The 22,862-nt window shown below is 38.2% G+C and overlaps 1 protein-coding gene across 1 annotated transcript in view; it reads left to right on the top strand.

The window, feature by feature from the left end:
• Positions 1-22,862, top strand: part of APLF (aprataxin and PNKP like factor) — a 24,693-nt gene extending 1,831 nt beyond the window's left edge. The window contains exons 4-10 of the mRNA XM_068416972.1: positions 1,103-1,229; positions 3,951-4,129; positions 6,677-7,065; positions 13,214-13,339; positions 16,073-16,119; positions 17,081-17,119; positions 21,882-22,862. Of these exons, the coding sequence (XP_068273073.1) occupies positions 1,103-1,229; positions 3,951-4,129; positions 6,677-7,065; positions 13,214-13,339; positions 16,073-16,119; positions 17,081-17,119; positions 21,882-22,081 (1,107 nt within the window). The 3' untranslated portion in view covers positions 22,082-22,862. The remainder of the gene's footprint in view (positions 1-1,102; positions 1,230-3,950; positions 4,130-6,676; positions 7,066-13,213; positions 13,340-16,072; positions 16,120-17,080; positions 17,120-21,881) is intronic.

Raw genomic sequence — 22,862 nt, 5'->3', positions numbered from 1 at the left:
GCTGAGTTCAGTACTAGAGAACAAAGTCCAGCTGTGGTGTCTGGTCCGTATCAGTAAGTACCTATGAAGGCCCAGGGGAATGAAAGACTGTTCTTCCAACCAGCCTAAAAGCCTCTGAAATTTATATCTGGGAAGCATGTAGTTGGACTGTAGATGCCTTGTGCTACCTATAAGTAATATCTGTTTATAGTGTATGAGCAGCCTCTTTCATTTGAAATGTGCAGCTGTGATGGAGTTGTGTTGTCAAGTTCCATACAAACACACAGATGAATAATCCTCTGGTTTTGCCCTGGTCGCCAGCGTGCTGTCCAGCAAAACAGAGTTTTCAAAGCAAGCATCTTTTGCCTTTTTTTTTTTTTTTAAAAATGTTGCCAAGTCAAGTGGCTTTCAGACAGTCTCATAAATAGTGTATGGAGCCAGTGGGATTTTTCTTAGATCTTCTGTTGCGTATCTAACAACATGGTGCTAAAAGGGACATATTGGTCAGCATCATTGTACGGTAGGTAATAACTATATACAACAAATGAAATGGCCTTTACTGTAGCTGAGGTTGCTCGGGTGGATACTTACCTTTTAGTGAGTCGAGATTCAGACCGATAGCGTTACTCTCAGTAAATAAGTATGTACTGAGCACGACTTTGGTGTATGTACATTGTTTTTATAGGCAAGATTTAGAGTGGTTCCTTTCTGGAGAAAGGAATTGAAAGAAAGCTAGCAAGGCTTTTCTGGGTTTTTATTGATAAATAGGCATTTGTCTGTTAAACCTGCTCTTTCTCTTAACTCTTCGTGTGGAAACTCTTTAGCAAAATGCTGATAAAGCTCTTCGATGAAACTTTCAGTTTTTAGCCTTTTAGTTATTTATTCCAAAGTTCTAAGGAGGTTTTTTTTACTGCATGAAGGTTTCTATAGATGTTGTTTTTATGAGTGAGTAGGAACTGTTTAAAAAAAAAAAAAAAGAAATCAGGCAATGGGTACCATCCAAAAAGTAGGTAGTTATCCAGACAGCATTTGAAGGACATGACTGTGTACAAACTTCTGTTCTAGGTTTTTTTTCCCTCTTTTGTAACTGGAAAAAGATACTAAACAGTAAATATTGTTCCAGGTTCCTCTTTCTGATGATAATGAAAGCGAACAGTCAAAATCTATTCAAAGAAAGAGAGTGCTTCCATCTTGGATGCTGGAAAGAGATCTCCTGGTTCAGAGGGTTTCTGAGCCCCTAATGAAAGGAGGTAGGTTTGCAGTGTAGTACATTTGCATACCCATATACATTTGTGTGCTTTGATATCATTTTCTTAAATTATAATGGTGGTGGTTGAAAGTATTGATTTATTACTTCTCTTTCTGTGTTCTGTGCCTGGCAGCGGACAGAGACTGCTCGTCTCCTTTGTCAACAGTCTTACGGGTGTGACACTGCTCTTTCTGATCAGTTGATTTTCTTTCTGTTCTTTTTTTTTTTTAATGCCAGGTGATATGCTTTCTTTGGACAGTTGATCATCTGATGTTCTGGAGCCCTTTCCTATAAACTCACCTGTTTTGTTTAGTATGTAAATTCTAGGTAGTTTCCGTACCTTTTAATTCCAAACCTTCTCCATATTGAAGTCGTTGATGTATTGCCCTTCTAAATTCATATTCTTCTAATTTCACAAGTTGCAAAAGTAGGTTTTTTTGGGTGGTGTGTATTAGTTTTTTAACTGTGACTGAATCAAACTTGATCACTTAATCCGAAGTTTCTTCCTAGGAGGAGAAATTGATCACAGTGTAGTAGTTTATTACCAGCAGGAGGCTGAATTCATGTTGCAATCCCTCTTGTCCTTCCTGCAAAAGGAAACTGCTGAATGTACGATAAACTTCTCCAGCGTATCAGTGATTACAACTGCAGAATAGTGCGTTAAGTCACTATCAGCAGGAGATACAAGGGTGCCGTGTCGGCACAATCCCAAAAAAACTTTCTATCGTGTCCAGCTTTGGTCGTGGGAGCTTGTAAAGAGTTCTAAAACTGCCATTAGACATTCTCTGGCAAACTTATCACAAGGCATTTATTGCTCTGATGACTTTTATCGATGGAACTGGAGGACTAAAGAAATGAGAGAAGAGAAGGAAAATGACTATATACCTTAACAACACTCCCCCAGCATTTCTATCTTTCTCTCTGCTGAAGACAGCACGCCCCACCCTGCATGCTGTTCTGTGGTGAGATATGAGGTGGTTTAGGTGCTAACTGCTGCGTTTCCTTCGTTAGTTGGTCTAAGTGTGTGAACTGTGGCTGGTGTGTGCGTATCTACTCCTCTGTGTCCAACAGCTGTTCTTTAATGCCTCTGTTTTCACCTGCTATTTCTGCTGAGATGGTGTAATGGAAAAATTGGGCTCCTGATGCCCGATCAGGCCTGCGGAAGTATTTCATGTAGTCTCTGACCAATTGCTTCTTCTCTCCTGTGGTGAAGGCAGGTGTCTGGATGGATTGACCTGGGCAACTGTGGCTTTAAACACCTCTGTTGTATGCTGTTGGCTACCCTGCCTATTCCTTTCCTCAAAAACTAATTTTGATAGAATTGTAAGAAGCAAAAACTTTACTTTTTTTTTTTTTTCTTCCTTCCCCTTTCCAAATCTAGACTGTTCCCTGCTGGCTTATTCCCTTGGATGTAAAAATTGCATGTACCAGAGGACTTCTGCTGGCTGTGTTGAGTCCTACACTAGTGTGATTGTTTTCTTATGTTTGGGGTTTTTTGTTTTGTTTTGTTTTGTTTTCTCCACAGGTACCATAATGTTTGTAATATATCATGTATGTAATGTTTGTTTCAAAGACTGAATGTTTTGATCATGCAGGTGTTGAGATTTGGAGCTGTGTGGGCAAGGGGTATCTGTGTGCTGTTGAAGGCATGACCTTGAGGGAGCTGGAGATACATACGAACACTATTGGAGCTGTTTAAAAAGTAATTACGTGAGATAATGATTGCAGCTTAGAATGGACTGCTTTAATAAAACAACACATCTCTCCTGCAAATCTAAAATGTTTCCTTAAAATTGTTATTAAATTAAATTAACTGTTATTAAATTAAAATGGTTTGCATCTTTTTACGGTGGTATTTGATGGGAAGGTAGAAAGGTAGAGAGCAAAAGTAAAAGGCTGCCCTTTTAGTTTTCTTCTGTCTGCCTACTGGAAAGGGAACACTGATTTGTGGTTTTGAAATCAGACAATAAAATATGGAAAAATTCCTTACTTCATACAGATGACTCTGGCATGTCAGTATTTTTTGAAGGGGGAGAGTTCTTGAAGTCTTGCAAAATGGCATCAAGTATCTTCCTTCTGAATGCGTTTTGCAGCAGACGGAGCTATAACAAAACCAGGACAACGGCCCTAGCTGTCTCCCAGCTCTATATCCAGAAAATACTGCATCAGTACAGAGAACTTAGAGTTTTCTGGGATGTGAAGCTTTCCAAAGAGAGGCACAACGTTCGCTGTCTTTCTGTCGGTTACTGGCTGATGAAAGAATCAACTGTGATGTGGTTGACTAGGCACGTGGGCCTAGCTTGATTTTTGCCTTGTCCTAATTAATTTTTGTTTGTGTGTATAAACTGGTAGTCTGAAGTGATAACTTACACAAAGGGTCTGTAGTAAAAGTCGTCCTTGGACATTTGGTTTACTTGCTCAGCTCCTATTGTCTTAGTGAAAATGTCAGTCATACTGATAGTCAGTCCTGAATATCCTTTGCCACATAGTTGATGTTTTCCTCCAAATTTCCCCATCAAACATCTGTTTCATTCTAAAACATACTTTTTACTCCTATAAGCAGGAAATGAAAAATGTGTTGTAGAAACAGCACATGCACAACTACTATTTCTCATGCTTTTTGCCCAGTATTCTGCTTTGATGTAGTTTTCGATTTCTAATGCAGTCAGGATTTCACTGTAAAAGTTGCATTCCAAAAGTACCCTTTTATTTTTCTTCTAAGGCAGTAGAATGAAAAAAGGCCAAGGAAGGGGAGAAAGTACTATGGAGTCATTAAAATCAGAAGTAAATGTGCAGCAGAAAAAACGATCAGCTTCTGAAGAAACTATAGAGGATTTTGAAGGTGAAGAGCAAGAACAAGGGAAAAGGAGCTGTTTTTCCAACCCTGTTCCTTTGTCTCAGGTAATTTTTTGGCTCAGGGCAGGACCATGGTATTTCAAAAAATGAGAATGTATTTGGCAATGTCATGTTGAAGGTTGGGTCTACAACATAACTATGTGTTCTGCTTGTGATTTGTTGTTTAACAGTTGTTTTGAAATGCCAGTCCATTGGACAGCTCTATAGCAAGGATCCTGGAAGCCTTCAGAGACTTGCTTTTCTGGGCTTCCTTCTCGGGATCTGGGATTTAGGCCCTGAATGTTCCACAGAAATACCAGACTTTCAGCTTTACAGCAAGAGGCTGGAAGACATGGGCCAAAGTACTGGTCCTAGGAGTGGCTTGGTGTGTGATTTCTTTTTCCGAGAACCCTTTAGGGATAGGTGATGGTATGACACTGATGTAATGCGACACTGGACTTTGCCCAAACTAGTGCCATTCTAGTTGGTGAAGTTTTATGGTCAGAAAATGACAGTATGTGGCTTAGCAACTGCTGTGTTTTGAAGAAAGGTAGCATGGAGTGTGCTTATGCCACTGTCTCAAAAATCTGAGTCAAAAAAAAGGAAAGAAAAAAAAAAGTAATCTGAAATCCACAACAATCTCTGGCAATGAGTGAACAGACACTTGGGTCCAGCTGATCAATGTCTGTGTGTCCTCAAAGTACAGCTGTGTTTATAGGCAGTTAAATACTTACTGATAGCACCCTGCTAGTAATGAAAAGAGAAGATCATTATCAAAGACAAACAAAACATATTGTGGTGAGAGCAAACTGAGGCTTTCACTGGCTTTGCCTTTAAGTGAACAACCTGGGGTGGTGTTTCTAATCTCTAGCATTAGAATTGCCTGCATCTCTTCTAGGATCTGATAAAATACTTAAAATACAATTATTTGGTATGCTTCATTGGTTTTGACACTGAAAACTATTGGGGTTTTTGTTTTGTTTTTTTCATTAAATCTTAAGGTTAATTGAAATGATCTACTCCTGGAGAGCATACCCTTCAGGGTAGTTTTGATAGAACAATGTGGTATTTTTAATCAGAAGAAGTGTTCTGAGTGGTGAGCTTTGTTGTTGACTAGGTGCATTAATACCAGCTGCAGTGCTATTTGCTCTTTGTCAAATTACAAGGTGAGTGACTACATAAGGAATTATTTCATTTTGCAATTTGTAAGTAGCAGCTGCCAGGTGGTAGTGAGGTCAGAGACACGTTACAACCAGTGCCCAGGGTGCTGTTGTCTCTGGTTCTCCTTGAGCGCAACCTGGATTTTCACTAGTCATCATGAATGTGAAAGCATTTGGTCTTGTTATATACAACATAGGCAATGGCTTGAAGGATGTAACAGAGATGTCACAAGTGAGAGTGGCAAATTAGAGTAATTTAGTCCTCCTCTTTCAGATGAAGGCTTATTTCCTAAGCTGCAGTTGTTTGCTGAGCCTTATTTTGGGAGTCTCGATAAAAGAGTCATCTTTGTATCCAAGTTGACTTACTAAATATGCTGCTGTCAGGATCGTTTGATATTAATGCTGACTTTGCCCTTTCTTAATCACATTGCTGCTCGAATGTAATTGTCTCTGGTTTTGGTTAACGTTTTGTGAGACTTGCATTGAAAGGAACAAAATCAAATAGGAAACCACCAGCTGATTTTTAAGCTCTGCCAAACACATCCATATAAACTAAGTATAAATTTACTGGAGGGGGAACCTAGATAACAAACTGTAGAGAGCAGAGACCTTCGAATAGTTCTGTAGTGTATCAGAGTAGTTCAGCCTTCAATATAGGTATGCTTCCAGGTAATGTCTCAGTTGTTAGGATAATGTTCCTGTCTTGGTATTATACGTCATATTCTTTTTCTAAATCTTTTATGTGTACGTATGTTCCAAAATTTAACATGAAATATTTGTCAAAAGTGAAATCGTTGCCTGATGGTATCTACTGACAAACTGTTTTATGATTTAGAGTCATGAGCTGAAGCATTTAAGATGTATTGGGGTGGGATTAAGCTCAAGGTGTATATCATGAATTGCCATCTATCTCCCATGTATAGATAAATATATATATACACACCCTGTATACCTTGGTATGTGAGGGATTAAAATTGATTCTTGTATAGAAACGTATGTTTTTCTAGAGTCTACTATATCTTCACATGTATAATGCCCACTAATTTTTCAGGAGCAGTACTTTCAATTAAAAGTCAGTTTAAGCTCAAGTCCGTGGATTATCCACAGACTGAGGTGGTGAGAGAGGAGCGTGTCTGTGTTGTAAGAGAACTGAAATAGAGGACAGGAGCTCTAGGATGAGTTTTCTTTGAAGTGTGTGTGTGTCTGTTGGTTTTAACTTGAGCCTTTCATTCAGCAGCTGTCTTTAGCAGCTAACTTGAGTTTGGAAAGTGGAATAGAAAATTTTAAAGGCCGGCCCAGATGATCTTTCGAGGTCCCTTCTAACCTGGGCTGTTGTATGATTCTCTGATTTTGAAATCTGGAATGATGCGATGAGGCAGAGTTTGACCTTAAAGCTTTTAATTCTGAAGAGTGTAAATTTTCAGGTCCTTCAAAATGTAACCTTGTTCCACAGAATACATCTGGATTTCCTCTTGAGAGTACCATGAGAAACATGGAAGAAAAAGGCAAGACTGCAACAAAAAACCCTGGAAGTTCTCTGGAAAAAAATGATAGGGAGCTGCATAGTAAATGGTCTAAAAGAATAGGTCAGATCTGCAGTAAAACAAGTGTAATTGAGGAAACAGAAAACAAAGAGCAGATTACTGGTTCTACAAGCCAACAAGCTCACTGGGGCAGGACTTCCCAATATTTGGGTGCCCAGGAAGGGATTCTTGAGCCTGATGCAAATCTGGATTACGAGACTGAGATTTCTGATTCAACCAGAAGTGCAGATGCTTCAGAAAGCTCCAAACAGATCAAGCCTAAGAGGACACCTTGCATGTATGGAACAGGCTGTTACAGGTAAAGCAAAATTAAAACTAGCTTAAGATAGATTATTAAGAAGTAATGTATTAGCTATGGAAGAGAAAACAGTAAAGTCATTACAAGCTTTGATTTCAAAAAAATCTTGTGGAAAACGGGGGACTGATGAGAAACAAATGGCATAATAAGAATTTTAAAAGTGTAAAAGGAGGAGCCAAGATGTCTTGCTAACTGTTAATATAACCCAAACAAGGGATGAAGTACTTCAACAGATTAAAAGATGAAGTGTTGTAGGAAATAAGAAACAAAGGTCCACTTTAAAAAGAAAAAAAAAATAAAACCCCTGTGTGTACAGTACATGTACCAGCAGGGAGAAGAGATGTAAATGGTTGAAATGCCCAACATAGACGCTGTAAGGCTTGTTGTATTAGGAGATGAAACTTTTATGAAAGGTGATTGCATTTATTGAAGTTACTGCATGCTTTGTGATCTGAATATGTAAAATACTTATTATTTGTCATCCCTAAATAATCAAGATTTACTTTTATTATAACTTGACCGGTTTGCGCTATTTTTTTTTTTTTAAACTTTCAGTCCCCCCCTAAAACCAGAACAAGGCATGCTTACAAACTCCATTTGAACCCTTATGTGGTAATACTTCAAGTGAAGAACACTTTCAGTTTTGTTTTTCTTTTTTCTCCTACTCTCATCCTCTCAATTCATGGTGAAAGATCTGCCATTCAAACGTCTTTATGCGATACAAATGTTCCAGCGAAGTTCCAAACCACCAGTGCTGAGTGCCTGACCTCCTGCTGGTTCTTTCTGCCCAGAAAAGATCTGGAGTGCCATGTGTTGCTATACTGAAGGGAAGATACAAATCTAGAGGTGTTCTTCGGGCTAGCAAATGACGAATGACCTGAGAACTGCCTTTAGGAGAAGGTTTTGAGCTCTAGGTAAATCCATTTACATTGTAAATGCAAAAGATAAGGCTTATCCAGGAAGCAGGGGGTCCTGTGGTTTTCTTTTTTTAATGATTTTTTTTCTCTTCCCCCAAGGGGCTTGAGCAATAGGAAAAACAGTGAGGTTGTTTAGAAAACAAACAAGCAAAAGTAAATGGGTTCTTTTATGCTTTTGGTGTGCCTAATGCTGCAGATGAGTGTGTAAATCAAAAGCATAAAGCTGTTGTGCTAATGAACATGTCGGACTTCCAGTTTTCATGTAGCTTTCTTTCACATATCTCAATTTTTACCTTTAATGAATATAATGAAAACATGTTTTATTAGGCAGTTAAGCTGACCCAGTAGTACAAATGCAGCCTCTAGTTTGCTCCAGCTACTTTTAATTGTGTTCAAACAAGTTTTCCCCTGCATGGGGGTTAAGCTGATTTAATGCTCTGATATGCTGAAGGATTCCTAATATTTAGGAAGGCAAATTTTAGTTAAAGATAATATGGAATAGGAATCTGCATGTGCACGTTGCTTCTTGGGCCTTTATTCTAAAAGGTTTGGCAGCAATAGTTTTGGAAAGTATGGCTTTGTAAGAAAAAATAATGCTCTGAAATAACACAACAGCTTTGTTGGAGTAATTTGTAAAGGTGAAGTGTCACAAACATCAGCTTTGATCTTCAGGAAATGTCGTGAGACTAAACCTGCTTGTTTGCAGCAAAAGAAATATGCTTTGTAGGCTGTCTTGGTATTTGCTTGTAATACAAGACCACCAAGTAGTCTTTCTGCAACGAGGGGATAGCTATGTTAGAGTACAGCAAGTCATTGCAGTTACCCATATTTTTAACAGAACACGTGCCTAAGTGTGACGTGAATGGGTGCTTTGAAGGAACACACTGACAGCCTATTCAGTTTTCTATTGTGTAGCGTTTTCCTTGAGCAAGAACTAGTTTAATTTAGAGTTGCTCAGCAAGAGGAGCTGCTTTGAGTGCTCTTTTGAGTACAATGGGTAGTTGGTTTCCCTCTCCTTCATTTAACCTCATGGAAGGTGTCTTCTAACAAGATGTGCTGTAGGAGTCAACATCTTAAATGAGTGCTGCTTTGGTTACCGTAATATTTCCTTAATTTTTTTTTCTAGTCAGGTTTCTTGCTCTTAAAATGTCATTAATCCAATAACTAAATGCTCTTCAGGGTTCTAGTCTTTATTTTGTAAACTGTTACCAGATACTTCTCTTCTGGATACGGCTTTGGCACCTTTGGTAGGTGCCTAGTAAAACAGCACAAATTGAAAAGATTAAATGTTAGTTCTATTAATTTTACTGTATTTCTCTAACACATATCTTAAACATTTAGGAAATAATTTTGTAACCCATAGTTCAGTTCCCTCATTTATGAATTTGAAAACACTGTCTTTGAAAGAATCAAGCTTGAAGCATGCTTCTCACTCCAGGGATTCATCTTGTTATTGTCCTTCAGTGTCAGATTCTCTTTCTGAGGTAGCCTGAAGCTTTATCAAATTGAAAGAAACTCCTCTTACCACCAGGAGGCAAAGTGCTCTGTTTATATAATGTCTGACTATATTTGTTGTCAAGGAACTTACTCTGCATACTGTCTTGTGTTTGTTTTCTTGTCTGCTGTTGTTTTTCCAAAGTTAGAAGAATAGGGAATTAAAAATAAAACCACACACAGCCCCCCTTTTTCAAGGGCTGCATAGAAGGGGTGCGGTAGACCTGAACTCTCATCGCTAAAACTGTAACCCACAATTTTTGTCCACAATTCTATCCTTTTGCTAGCCTGCGATACAGTGCTCTGCTGACAGGGTGTGTGTAAATCTTTCCCATAGCTGTCAAAGCAGGGCACACTCAACTAACCTTTGGATTTGTGTGTGCATTCTCCTAAATGCTTTGCTCTTTGTTTATGAAAATAAGTATTTTTCCTTTCACCTTAAGCTTGTAGATCTGGCAGCTGAAGACCTTCATCTGTCTTTTTTTGGGTCCTGTCTTCTAAGAAGACTTACAATTTAGAACTTAGAAACATCTTATGTGCAGTTGCGGCATAACTTCAGGCTTGAATTCTGTGGCTTTATAACTAGTGCTGGTAATTCATTACATCTTCACTGCCAGCTTCCTTAGTAGCTGAGAAAATAAGCCCTTGAGATGGCAGGGGTCTTCTGCATGTGATTATGAAGAGCCAGGGATTCTGACCTAATCAGTTAAACTTACTTTAGAAAAAGCTTTTTAAGTTGCTTTTGGTAGATGCACAGACAAAAAACTGTCTTAAATATTTCACTGAGCAATACTTAACTTCTGCTTGAGATGACTGCATGGCTTATGCAAATAAAACTGGTCACGTTCTTCAGAATCTTCTGCATCATGAAGTGCAAGTACCCAAATTGAGAGCTTCTGTGAAAGCAAAGTTGCAGTAACTGCATGAGTGTGTTTATGAGAAGGCAAATCTCCCGTAAAACTTTATTCTTAAAATAGGCTTTTAATTGGTTAATTTTTGTGTGAGTAAAGCTCAATAATTTTGTTTTGATCGAATGAATAACATATTCCTGTGCAGTGAGGTTTTGTTGTGTAACTGATAACTTTGAAGTGCAACTCATGGCATGATAGATGTTGTGCTCTTACAACTCAAATATCTCGTGTCTAAAAAAAAATAAAAAAATATCCTCAAACAAACCAAACCCTTAATAAAAGAAAGAAGCTTTAGATTTTTGCAAGAAGGGAAAATTTTTGCTTAATATAAGCTATGCACTTCTCTGCTTCTATTTATTTTGCTGGATATCATTACACAACACATAGAAGTGGAATAAGTACAAATTATCCAGCTAAAGGTAAGATAAAGCATGATGCTTCTACTAGTCCTGAGCATCTGAAGTAGGACAGGTTTAAGATGCTTCACAGGGAAGTGTATAATTTGAGGAGCATCATCCACTTGCCCAAAGAATCCTGAATCCTTGTGATAGGGAGTGTGCATCAAGACACTTTCATTTCTCTGCCTCCTTACTCCCATACTACTTTCCTTTTTGTCTTTTTTCCCCTCTGCTCCAATAAGAGCTGTTTGGTGTTGCCCAAGTAGGTTTCAAAGTAAATGTTTGAAAGGAAATGGATATCTCCTAAAATACAATGGGTTGGCTAAATGACAGCTATTACACCTTCTTCCCTTGGTACCTATGATGCTATATGTACCTTATTGTAGGAATAAATATAAAAATGGCTTCACAGAACATTAGTCACTTCTGTATCCCTTTGAGAAGAGTCATTTGAGTCTCAAATGACCCAAAATTCTTGCTAATATTGCTAATAAGTTAGCTCTATGCATTTAGAAATCAAAGCAAGTAGCTTCTAAAATGCCTTGGTTTCATCCCCTTTATTTTCAAATGGGAAAAGAAGTAGGCAGCCAGCCTGAATTTGGTGTAAGTGATGTTTCCTGAGAACTTGTGGTAGAGTAAATGACTGGTAAATGCAACCTTGCAATGCTTTCTAGTGAAAGGGTATTTACTTACCCTACAGTTTGCAGAAATTAACAGAAAAGACCAGGACAAGAAGTCTGTCACCTATGTAAATAGATCCAGGGGACAGTGGATCTTTGATAAGTAGCTCATTGAAGAGTTTATCTGTAGTTTGCTTATTGAGTTTCCTGAGTGAAAGATACCAGGCAAATGGAGATTTAAAGTATTAATACTAAGTAGCTAATCTTTTTGAATGCCTAAAAGGAGGCCTGAATGGCTAGTAGAGCTCAGAGTGCTTAAGTAATCATTTTGCAAAAGCTGTAACAAAAGCTTTTCTTTATTTTTCCTTGTGGTGGTAGTTGAAATGCTGAAATTAATATTGACTGTTCCTATAAAGTTCATAAGAGGGAGTTGTGAATTTAAAGGAAAGAATGCCTGTGTCCACTGAGGAAGCTGTTGTGTATGTAGCTAGCTTACATGTTTCTGGCTTTGAGTTTCTAAATGCAGCTGTCACAAGTGTAAATTGAAGCAGTAATTACATTGTAGCTTAAAGTTGTCATTCCTCTTGCTTGACACAAACAAGTTCACTTTTATAACTTGTACAAACACATTGAAGATTATGTACTCTGGGAATTAGTGTGGTAAATCATGGAAGTGTTTTGTGGATGTCTTTTGGAAAATAATTTATTAAAGTATCTCACATTTTTTGCTTTTAAATATTATGCTTGAAAAAAGTGTCTCTAAAAGAAATCATAGGGGAAAAGTAGATTTGCTTTTCGTATGTTTGCTTTGACATAACTTTTGTAGTATGTTTTGATCTGTTACATTAGTTTCTGCTGAAATCGTAACCTGTTTTTCTGTGTTCTTTTTAACAACACTTACAAAAGTTTTATAAAGCAAACTTCTCTGAGTGGTGTTGTTTATAGCTGCCTTGTGTTGTATGGTGTGTATGCAAACTACTGCCTAGAAGCAGTAGAAATGTTCTTTCAATGATGCATATATTTATATTCACTACTTGCTCACCTGGAATTCAACTGCGTGTTGTAGAGCAAGAAGTCATGGAAGTAATGTGCTCTCATTACTAACATTGGTGTCACTCAACCACATGCAAGAGCTGTTATGTCTTATGGTACAACTTTGTGTCATCATTGTAATTTCATGTTTTAAATAAAATGTCATGGTAGCCAACCAAACTTAACAGCATAATCAACGTAATGTCCAGTAGACTGCTCCATCTGGAATCACGTGCTGGCATTTGAAGTATTCAAGTGAGTAGTAACTTGCATACAGGACAGAAATAATAGTTGAGATAGATCACCTGAAGCTAATATGCGATAACCTGACAGTGTGGGAGTATTTAGTACCGCAGTTGTTCAGCTGCCATGCGTTGGCCCTTCCACCTAGAGCTAAGACTTCAAGCAGTAGTTTCTATAGCACTTCAGTAGCTCCAGAGGGAGTCATAACTGAGCAAGTCATCCACTGAGTAAGATCCATGCTACATGACTACAACAGTAGGTTGTGTACATGTTGGAGGTCTGAAACTTAAAGCTGGTGGCAAATAGGGAAGTTCCTGGTTTAACCTCTGTTGCAGCATGTGCAGAGACAAAGCTTTTACCTTTTGTTACCCTGAAAGTAGGTCTGGCATTCTGCATAAAATTAAACATTCGAAGCTCCCCTTTACATAACCACAGAAAAATGAGTTGTCACTGATTTAGTAATGTCTTTCTTATCTCCACTTCTCGTGTTTAAATGGAACAGTCAGTGCTCGACATCCATTTCTCTTTTGCAGGAAGAATCCTCTTCACTTTCAGCAGTTCAGTCACCCTAATGATGATGACTACCATGAAACGGTGATCGTAACTCAGGGTAACAACGATAATCGGCCTGAATGTCCGTATGGAACAGCTTGTTACAGGTAAGAAGCGCTGTACAAAATGGCTTTTCTTGGTTTACGGGTTAAGACCATTCTCCCCTGGAGTTACAAAATGACAATAGAATAACGAGTAATTCATGATGTCAGGATCTTGAATGCAGCATATCATTGGGGCTCTTTCTGAAGTTTCACTGCCTTCTGAAATTTACTGTGGACAGACTGCTACCTCTAAAGCACCAAAGTCTGTGCAAAATATTTGTTAGTGATTTCAGCTGGCGAACATGAAAATTTGACTTTTGGAACCTATTCAGTGACCCAGAGATCAACACTTTTTCACTTGTCAGCATGTAGAAAAGTGTTCTTTTTATTTTATATAAACAATAATTTCTTGTTAGATGTTGTTCTTGATATGTAACTTTTAGTTTAAATTTTGATAAAGTATTTGTTGAGATTTTGTACAAAAACTATTTTAATCGGTATTTGATTTGTTAGAAAGCATAATTTAGGTAACAGCAATAAAATCCAGTTTATGGCTGACTGCAGTTTCCTGTAAGCACTGTTGATTTTCATCAAAAGATTGTTTGTTTTATTCCATTTGTTGCTCAGTGTCTAGGTTTGACACTTCTATTTAGCAGTGTTTAATCACTGCTGTGTAATTGACACGATGGACAAAAAGGTATATTTGGAGGCAATAGGACTTCTGTGGGGGCATATTGAAACTAATGGCTGCTGTTAATAAAGATTTGCCTGAGCAGAAACACTTTCTTCTCTCTCTCCTGGAAAGTGTGGTGATCCTAAAGAGCGTATTCTCTATGAAAGGTTACAAAATGAGGGTAGCTTTTAAGACAAAGCCATGTTATATTCAGCTAATGCAGAAAAAGTGTTTCTCTTCTGAAAAAAAAAAAACATCTATGAGATGAATTTCTCATCTCAGGATGAGAAATCTGGGTTTATACTGGTGATGAAATTGCCAACATACTTTTCAGGAGTACAACGGATGCTTTATCCAAAACCAAAACTGTCTCTCCTTCCAGATAAGACAACCTCTGTGATGTATTAGTTGATCATTTCTTTATCTGTGTTTTCTTTGGGAATAGAGAAAAGGAGGCACCCACGAAGCAATGATAATTCTTTCAACAGAGCAATATATGTAATTTGAAGGGGTTTTTGTGTTATTTTTGTTGTCTTTATCTGCTGGCTACTGCTTGAAGGGAGCATAATTGAATGATCTGCGATAGTAGTAAAACACTGAAATAGGCAATTCTTTTTGTTTCTGTACAGTGTATTTTATAGGAAGCTGTACTTCCATTTTTTATTCAGATAACTATCACTTCTAATGCACACATAATGTACTTTGGCATAGCAATAGCTATAGAATAGTAAATAAACTTGAAGTGTGTGAACTTGTCAGAAGTTACTTGACATAAGATTTTTCTACTGAAGAGTAACTATATTCTGTTTTTGAAGAATAAGAAAACATAAATAAGCAACTAGTTTTACAAGGCAGTCTTCACAGCAGGGGTATTTTGTAAAATATACAAAAACTTCTGCAGTTGCAGATATTCATCTTGAGTTTCAAGCAATGTCACATGGTATGTCATTCTTAAATCATAGAATCCTAGAATGGTTTGGGTTGGAAGGGACCTTAAAGATCATCTAGTTCCAACCCCCCTGCCATAGGCAGGGACACCTTTCCTCTAGATCAGGGTGCTCAAAGCCTCATCCAACCTGGCCATAAACACGGCCAGGGAGGGGGCAGCCACAGCTTCTCTGGGCAACCTGTTCCAGTGTCTCACCACCCTCACAGGAAAGAATTTCTTCCTAATATGTATTTAAATATTTATATTTAATTGTTGCTTACTTTCAGAAGCAAAAATTAGGACAACAGAACTGGTTTTCTTCTGAAGTTAGAAATTCTTTAAATTTTCTACACAAAAATAGATCGTGTTTAAAGTATTTTAACGTGCAGCCCTGGGAAGAGCCTCTAATATACTAACACAACAGATTTAGTACAATATAAGTTAGACCAAGTTAAAACATCAGAGCAGCATTGGATAACTGAGGGCGGGATAAATCAGTGTGTCAATGATGTGGATCACGGGCTGAATGAAGGGAAACACGTATTGCAGATCCAAGAGTAAGTTGTAAAATTTTTCTTTCATTGCTTTGATACTTTTTTTTTTTTAATAGCAGACCTACACACTTGTAAATTGAATGTGCTGGACTGTAGTAGCATACTGCAGAAGTGAGTAATCTCTCTGAAGCATCCTTCTGTGGCCTCTCCCTGTGATCCTTTGAGACAACCAGTTCTCTCCAAATTCTTTAGTTTTCCAGACTGTTTAATTTGTAGCTTTACATTGCAGAATATGGAAGCTACGCCTGGATGTCTCAGACCTGTGATGCACTGTGCACGCATTGTACTTAATGCACCAGAAGTTACGTTCTGGTTTCATTTTTAGCGAGAGTAAATAATTGGATCACTTCTTATTATGCTGAACAAATGCATCTTATCATACAACTTTGGAAACTATCCCATCTCTTGGTTTTGATCAGCCATGTTTGTTCTTTTTTAATGCTGAAACAAGAGAAACTCTTATTTAACCTGATTTTTTTCCACCCTACATTCTATAAGCTGAGACTCTGCAGTAAGACACTGGTCACAGAATTTTGTTTTTAAAATAAATGAAAATTATCCATAAAATACCACGGAGTTCTGGGCTTCTTAAGTGTGGAACAAGGTGGTGAATCAAGCTTTTATTGTTTTATTCTTTGCAGGAAGAATCCACAGCACAAGCTAGAATACAAGCACAGTGCACCTCCAGGTAAGCCAAGTTGTTCAGTGTAGCTCAGAGTGGAGGGGATACTGCAGTAAATTATTTCTATAGCTTTTCTCCCATCCCAATAGCAAAATGTGTACACAGAAATATTTTATGTTTTAACTCTGTACACTTATATCTTAAAATTTCAAGCATACTTTTTAGTCTTATTTTTCTTTTGATAGGAAATCCTCAGGTAACATACAATTTTAAAGTCTTGTGATGCTCTAAAACAAACATTGCAAGCATTTATTTTAAATTTTTTTTGACCAGTGATTTTCTTACAGAGAGAACAAACTGCGTGTATGTTCTCTTGAGGCTTGAAGGGAATATAATTAAAACTGAATCTGAGTTTCTATTCTAAAATTTTCTAGTCTTTTATATTCCAGTAACTAGACTTGTTGAAAAACACAATGAGACGTACTGTTTACATTTTTTCTCTTCTTAAGGAATTCAAAGAGCTACTTTGCATTTTTTGGTGCTTTTTCTTGGTTATTGGGCTTGGAGATTTTTTTCCCCTTGAAAGCCCAATGCAATAAACAGTACTTCAGAGCAGAACAGTTTTGGAAATGTGATGATAATGTATTTTACCTTAAAGAATCAGGATTATGACATTATTAAGGAGAAATTACATTTATGGAGACAATGGTGTAAAATATTTAAATACTTTGAAATATTCAAATTTTTTGCTTAAAAAAACCACAACAACAAAGAGTATTGGTGACATTTGTCTACAGATGGAATGGTCCATAATTGTAAGAACAGCTCATCTGGATAATCTCTCATGAATTATTCAGTACAAAAAAAAGGGTTTCTTTGGGCAGAAGAGTAGTTATTATGCTCGTAAATACAGCACCATCATTGCAGTGTTTATTTTAATGGGTCAGTCTTTTACTGTAGCAACATCTATGAATAACCCTTACGCTAGGTTGTACTCTGTCCTGACTAATAACTTCCCTTTCTTTAGTAACTGAAAGAGGAACCCAACAACGAGCTTCAAGGAATGGTGAGTATGTTGTTATGTTATTAATGGGCACATCAGCATGGGACACAACTGATCTGCTTTGTTTTTTGTGCATTTGATAGTCCTGGAAATGCTTGATAATACTTAGCTGAGGAGAAAGTAGTTGTTCTTTTAGTAAAACCCTGCTTGCTTTTTTAGTAATAGTGCTGAAATTGAATTTGTGCCAGGCTTCCTGGATGAGCATACCAGTATTTCTCTGGAAGCAGACAAGAAAACAAATGTTTTAAGGAGAGACACATGTGGCTAAATCGATTCTTCTTTCCTTACACAGGGGTCATAATAGGATGAAAGGAATCTGATATTTCATCCACAGCTCGTTAAGGTTGCCCTGTAAAGATTGATTGCTCTTGAAACATTGAGATGTTCCTTCTGCATTGTGTTGACCTTTAAATAACTTTCAAGTGATATCTGTGCATGTGCTGATGAGCTTTTCTTACACTTACTTTGAGGTATCAATGTTTCAGGTAAGAAGCAAGCTTGTTAGGGCTGAAGTGCAGAAGGTTAATGCCTTTATGTTGAGAGCAGCTTTCACTGTAAACTATGTATGTATCCTTTCTTTAGTTTCTAGTGGTCAGTCAGGATTACGTAGTTGCACAGGTAAGCTGTAGTCTCTCTTGTTAATGTAAATTGTAACACTGTGTATGAATATCTCCGCCATTTACCAGTGGCAGCTCGCTTTGCTGCTGCCAACAATGTTAACTTATATGTTGCTGGTGCATAGACTCCAGTTTTAAATATCCTTCAGGTCTGTTTCAGGGCTGCTTCTGTGTTTCAGCTTCCAAATGTGAAGCTTCCTGTTCTTTCAAAAATAATTTAGAAGCGAGCTTTAAAGAGCAGTCTGTGAGTCTGGTGCTCTGCTGTCATCACTTCCACTGGCCTGAACAAGGCATGAGGATGTGGAACTGCCACATCTGTAGTGGAAGTGGGAGCTGGCTTGTCTTCCTTGAGATCACCAGGGTGTGACTGGGCATTTCCTGAAGAAATCCTCAAAACAGAGAGATCTGCCTTCTAGAGAAAATCAATGAAAGTGCAAATAGGTGTAGTTAGTTTTCTAGGCAAAGTGTTTTGGCCTCCATTTCTGCTTTTATACTTTCCACTGACAAATTACTTTCCTATCCTGTTTCCTTACCATGTATGCGTGGACTTCTGCTATCACTGAGTGCTTGATCTGGTTGTATCTGTGCACTAGCATATTCTGAGGCATATTTGTTACATGTATGCTTTGCCACATCCCGTGATGCAAGTACCAGCCCCACCTTGGTCACTGCTCCCTTGTAGAAATGTGTATTACAGCGTGGTGAGAACTGTTAGCAGCATTGTAAGTGCAGGGAGTGGTTAAGATTTTACAATGAAGCAACCTGGACTGTGTGCCTATCTAAAGGCTTTCTTACTCTAAATCTAAATCTTGAAGGTTTAAAATTGTACCTGTGCCTTTCATAAGAACACCTTCCTTACCTGAATGGTCAATCCCTCGTGTACAGCTCATGGTGGGTGGTCAGCCAAGCGTGACTACGGATTGTCAGTGCTTCTCTTGTAAGCATGTAAAACCTTTAACACAGAAGTGAAATTCAATTTGTCAAATTCAACTCCTCTTACTAAGTAACAACTAGGGAAGAATTGATATTCCGTGCATGGGGGAAAGAAGGGAATTCATTAATTAAAGTGCTGTTCATATTTGCTGATTTATTTTTTTTTTAATTTATTTTCAATGTATTGTTGACTGGCTCGCTTAGCTTTCTTGAGGGCAAAGCTTGTAAAAGATTGGGCTCATCAAGTTCACATCTGAGGCAGTCCTACCAAGCCATGCAAGGTCACACAGACAGTCAGGGCTTCATTAACCTTTATTTCATGCCATTTTGCGCAACTGCACTGTTAACCACAGCAGGATTAATTTCCATACAAGTGTATTTAAACTCCACCAGCCAAGAAAAGAAGGGTACCATCTACATGGCATCTGACATGTTTAGTTTTTAACATTTTTACTCTAATTGCTACCAGAGGGATTGCAAATTGCCTGTAGAGAATGTGGTCTACGTTCTGAGAAATCATCTAGGGCTAATTACTGGGGGAATGGTTGTAAGGGAGGAAGCAAAAAAAAAAAAAAAGGTCAGAGTTATGCTGTTATTAAATATTCATTACTGAATGACCTCGCTACGTTGTTGCTACCTAGATGAATGACCTGCTGCAGCTATGGACTATGCAGGATTCTCCTACACACTTCTCTGTAGATTCTTCTAGCAAGCTGAGCAGCTCACTTCCAAATATAACTCTTTGAAAGGGGTGGTCAGCAAGCTTTTTCTCCCCACATGAAGGAGATAGTTTCAGAGAAAGTTTCAAGGTCATCTTTGTAAATATGGTACTAGGGAAAAGGCAGAATTGTGCTTAATGAGCAACTTCAGGGGCTGTTGGGCTGAGTTAAAACTAGCGGAAAGAGGTAGAGTGGGGAGACATGGAAGCGCATTATTCACTGCTGAAATCTAAAAGGATTGATGTACAGGGAGGAAAACATAGTATGCTCCTCTTACATTTGTAGGAAAAATATGGAAGTAATCAGTGTTTTGCCAGAATTCCTACTTCTGTTGTAAAATACTACCCACAGTGCTGTGAAAGCAAAGAAGAGCTTTTCTTTGCTAAGCAAGTCTTGGGCTTATTATTCTCATGAGCTTAGTCTGAGAAGAGGGGGTTTTTTTTCTTATTCTATTTAGCATCCTTGTTTTGACCTCTCCCCTCCAAGACTTAATTCATTCTACAGGACCACAGTCTGTGATTCTTATAAGAAATTATGCTGGTATGGGTAAACATGGGCGTGATTAATTTCCTCTGAAGTCTGGTAAACAAATAAACTAGCAAGCGTAATAGTGGGTTACAGCTCAAATTGACAGTTGGCATGTTCAGGATTTTTTGCTAGGTGGTGCACAGTCGGTCCTTCAAAGAATATAGATTGCCAGCCATGGGATATTTCTCAGTTATATTATTGGCTGTGTCACACGTGGCTGACACTATTCTAGGAGGTCATTCAGTGCCTCTGTAGCACAATTCATCCATAAAATTGTGTATCTTTGAGAAACTTGACTAATGCTGTAAATGCTTTTGAAAGCCTTGGGTGAGAGTTGCTATAGAGTATAAAATGTTAATCAGACCATAAGGTAATTCTGGAACAGTAACATTCCCACTAGTAGAAAAATTTAACTGATAGAGGATGTGATCTGACTACAGAAGGTGTTGGTGTTCTCGTTTGTTCGCCACATGCACAACTTGAGTGCCTGGGACTCTGACCTGAGGTTGCTAAGAAATGCTTGTGGTTAATATAAACATTGATTATTTGGAATGGGGTCTGTAGCTGAGAAAAAAACCCTGTGTTTGTAGTTTCATATGAAGGATGATAAGAACTGCTCAGCAGATAAACTATCTGTATGAGATCATTGACAGGTTATCTCTGAATGAGATAAGAATGCAAAGATTGGAGGCTGGGAAGAAGAGGCATGAATGTGGTTTTATTCAGAGGTATGACTTATGGGCAGAATAAGACACAAGTGGAATATTAACAGACTGTGGCTGGTTAGGAATTGTGGACATGCAAGAAAAAGGGAGATAGTGTAGGCTTGGGTTATGCATATCTGCCAAAATCAGGAAGCAGTGGAAATAAACCTGATAAAGGTTCACAGCTACTGATAAATAAAAAGAGAAGGCAATGCTGCCATGGCAGCAGTTTTGTACAGAGACTACCAAGTCACATAGCTAAGGCTTCTTCAAATAGCAGAATTATCCTGGTTTAAATGTGCCAGCATATTTGAGCAGTTAAAAGCATACTGCAAGACAAGGTGTCTAAAAAAAGTTAAGGAACATGCTGTGAACAGCATCCATTTCTTGTAAATAAGAGGTTTTGGAGTCTGTGATTCCTGCCAATACGGAGCATTGTGAAATACTATGAAGGCAGAAGGCAATTTGATCACAAATTGCAAGTTGTGAAGAAGACGGATGAACAGCAGATTAGAAAGCAGCGCGACAGAATAGGGAAACCTGGGAAAGAGGTAGGCTGCACCCAGCTCAGGAAGGAAGTGTTCAGCGTTTGTTGTTTCCTTAACCCGTGTTCAGGAAGGACACACAGACTATCCAGCGTGGCTCCAAGTTGAGAATGTAGGAGACGAGTGATCTAGCAGATTTCCTTCTCTCACCTGAAGCTCAGGAAAGAAGTGAATGGGAATTAAAAGCCATGTCAGATTCCCAAGAGTAAGAGTATGAAATAGCCGTGAGTAAGTATGTGTGGAAGAAGGCAGAAAATCTGGGGTCAAAATAGCCGGCTGGCAGTAGCTAGAGGATAAATGGCAAGATAGACGTATTGTTTAGGTACAGAAGTAGCGGGAAGACAACTAGGAAAAATGTGTGTGCCACTCCTTAAGGGAAGGAGAGTTACCAGAATACATTATCAGAAGAAAACAGGATCAGATATCAGAAGAAATTATCAGAAGAGGCCTGATACTGTTTTCCAAGTGCTGGGAGAGAAGCCAATACGGAAAACTTTCTAAGGGATTAGACTTGTAAGTGCTGCAGTAGGTGTCAGAGAAAGATGGTACAGCTTTTCATGAGAGTCTTCAAAATCAAACCCAAAACCGTCAGCATTGGGTAGAGTGCTTTTGTTAATTCTTCCTCCTCTTGAGGAGAGAGACTAACTAGACAGTCACTGGGAGGTCTCTTTAGTTCTGTATTTATGATTGATGAATATATGACATTTTTGTCCCGACAGGAAAAAGGGCTGTGGAGAAAGATGGTGCCAATGATGCTGAACCAAATGAATATGATGTTAATGACAGCTTTATAGATGATGAGGAAGAGGAGTGCGAACCTACTGATGAAGACTCTGACTGGGAACCAAGTTCAGAAGACAAGGAAGATGTTGAAACGCTGTTGCAAGAAGCACATAGATTTGTTAAGAGCAAAAAGTAGCTGCACGGAACAATGTTACGAATGGCCCATCCAGTTGTGTTAAAACATGGATGCACAAGGAGAGGAATTGCTTGGAAAACTGTTTTTTCCTCAGTGATGAAGGCACTACAGGAAGATTTTAATGGGGGCAGGGGGCTTCAGCAATGTCTTTCTTGTCCGTGTGCATTGTTTTGGTGGGGTTTTTTTGTTTGTTGTCTTAAGTGGTGGAGACAGAGGATGGAGCTCTGAAAGTTTTTGGGTTTTATTTTCTCATCTGTTTCTTTTGCAACACCATTGGTGTCTCGTAATTTCAAATACAATTTTAAAGGTTGTTAATGCTTCATCTTCCTGTGCTTGAAAGAAATATTGGCATTAGGAAAGTCTTTTGTTTTGCTGAAACACAATATATACTGTGCTGAATGGAGAGGAGTTACACTTCACACCTGCAGTATCGCAGACTAATTCTTGGCCATCACTGGGGAATCTGTCTAAGCCATTTTTTAATGTTCTTTTGAGTTAGGGCAGTCTTAAACTTCATTAGTCTGCTACTAGCTTTCCTTTTAGATGTCATTTCTTTGATGCTCTTGATGTACAGGTTGTCTAAATTACTTGAGAACAGTATCTCAGTGTATCGAACCACTTGGTTGTGTCAGCAACAATTATGGTGTATTTGCTCTAATTGCAGTAGTACCTCTTTCCATGCCTGTACCTCACTGGAATTATGTTCATAACAAAGCTGAAGTCTTGATGACTGTATTTTTGCACAATTAAACTTGTAACATACTGTGGGAAAAATGTATAA

Source organism: Nyctibius grandis, chromosome 1, assembly GCF_013368605.1.
Source record: "Nyctibius grandis isolate bNycGra1 chromosome 1, bNycGra1.pri, whole genome shotgun sequence".
NCBI classification, from domain to species: domain Eukaryota; kingdom Metazoa; phylum Chordata; class Aves; order Nyctibiiformes; family Nyctibiidae; genus Nyctibius; species Nyctibius grandis.
This window is presented reverse-complemented; position numbering and strand designations above follow the sequence as displayed.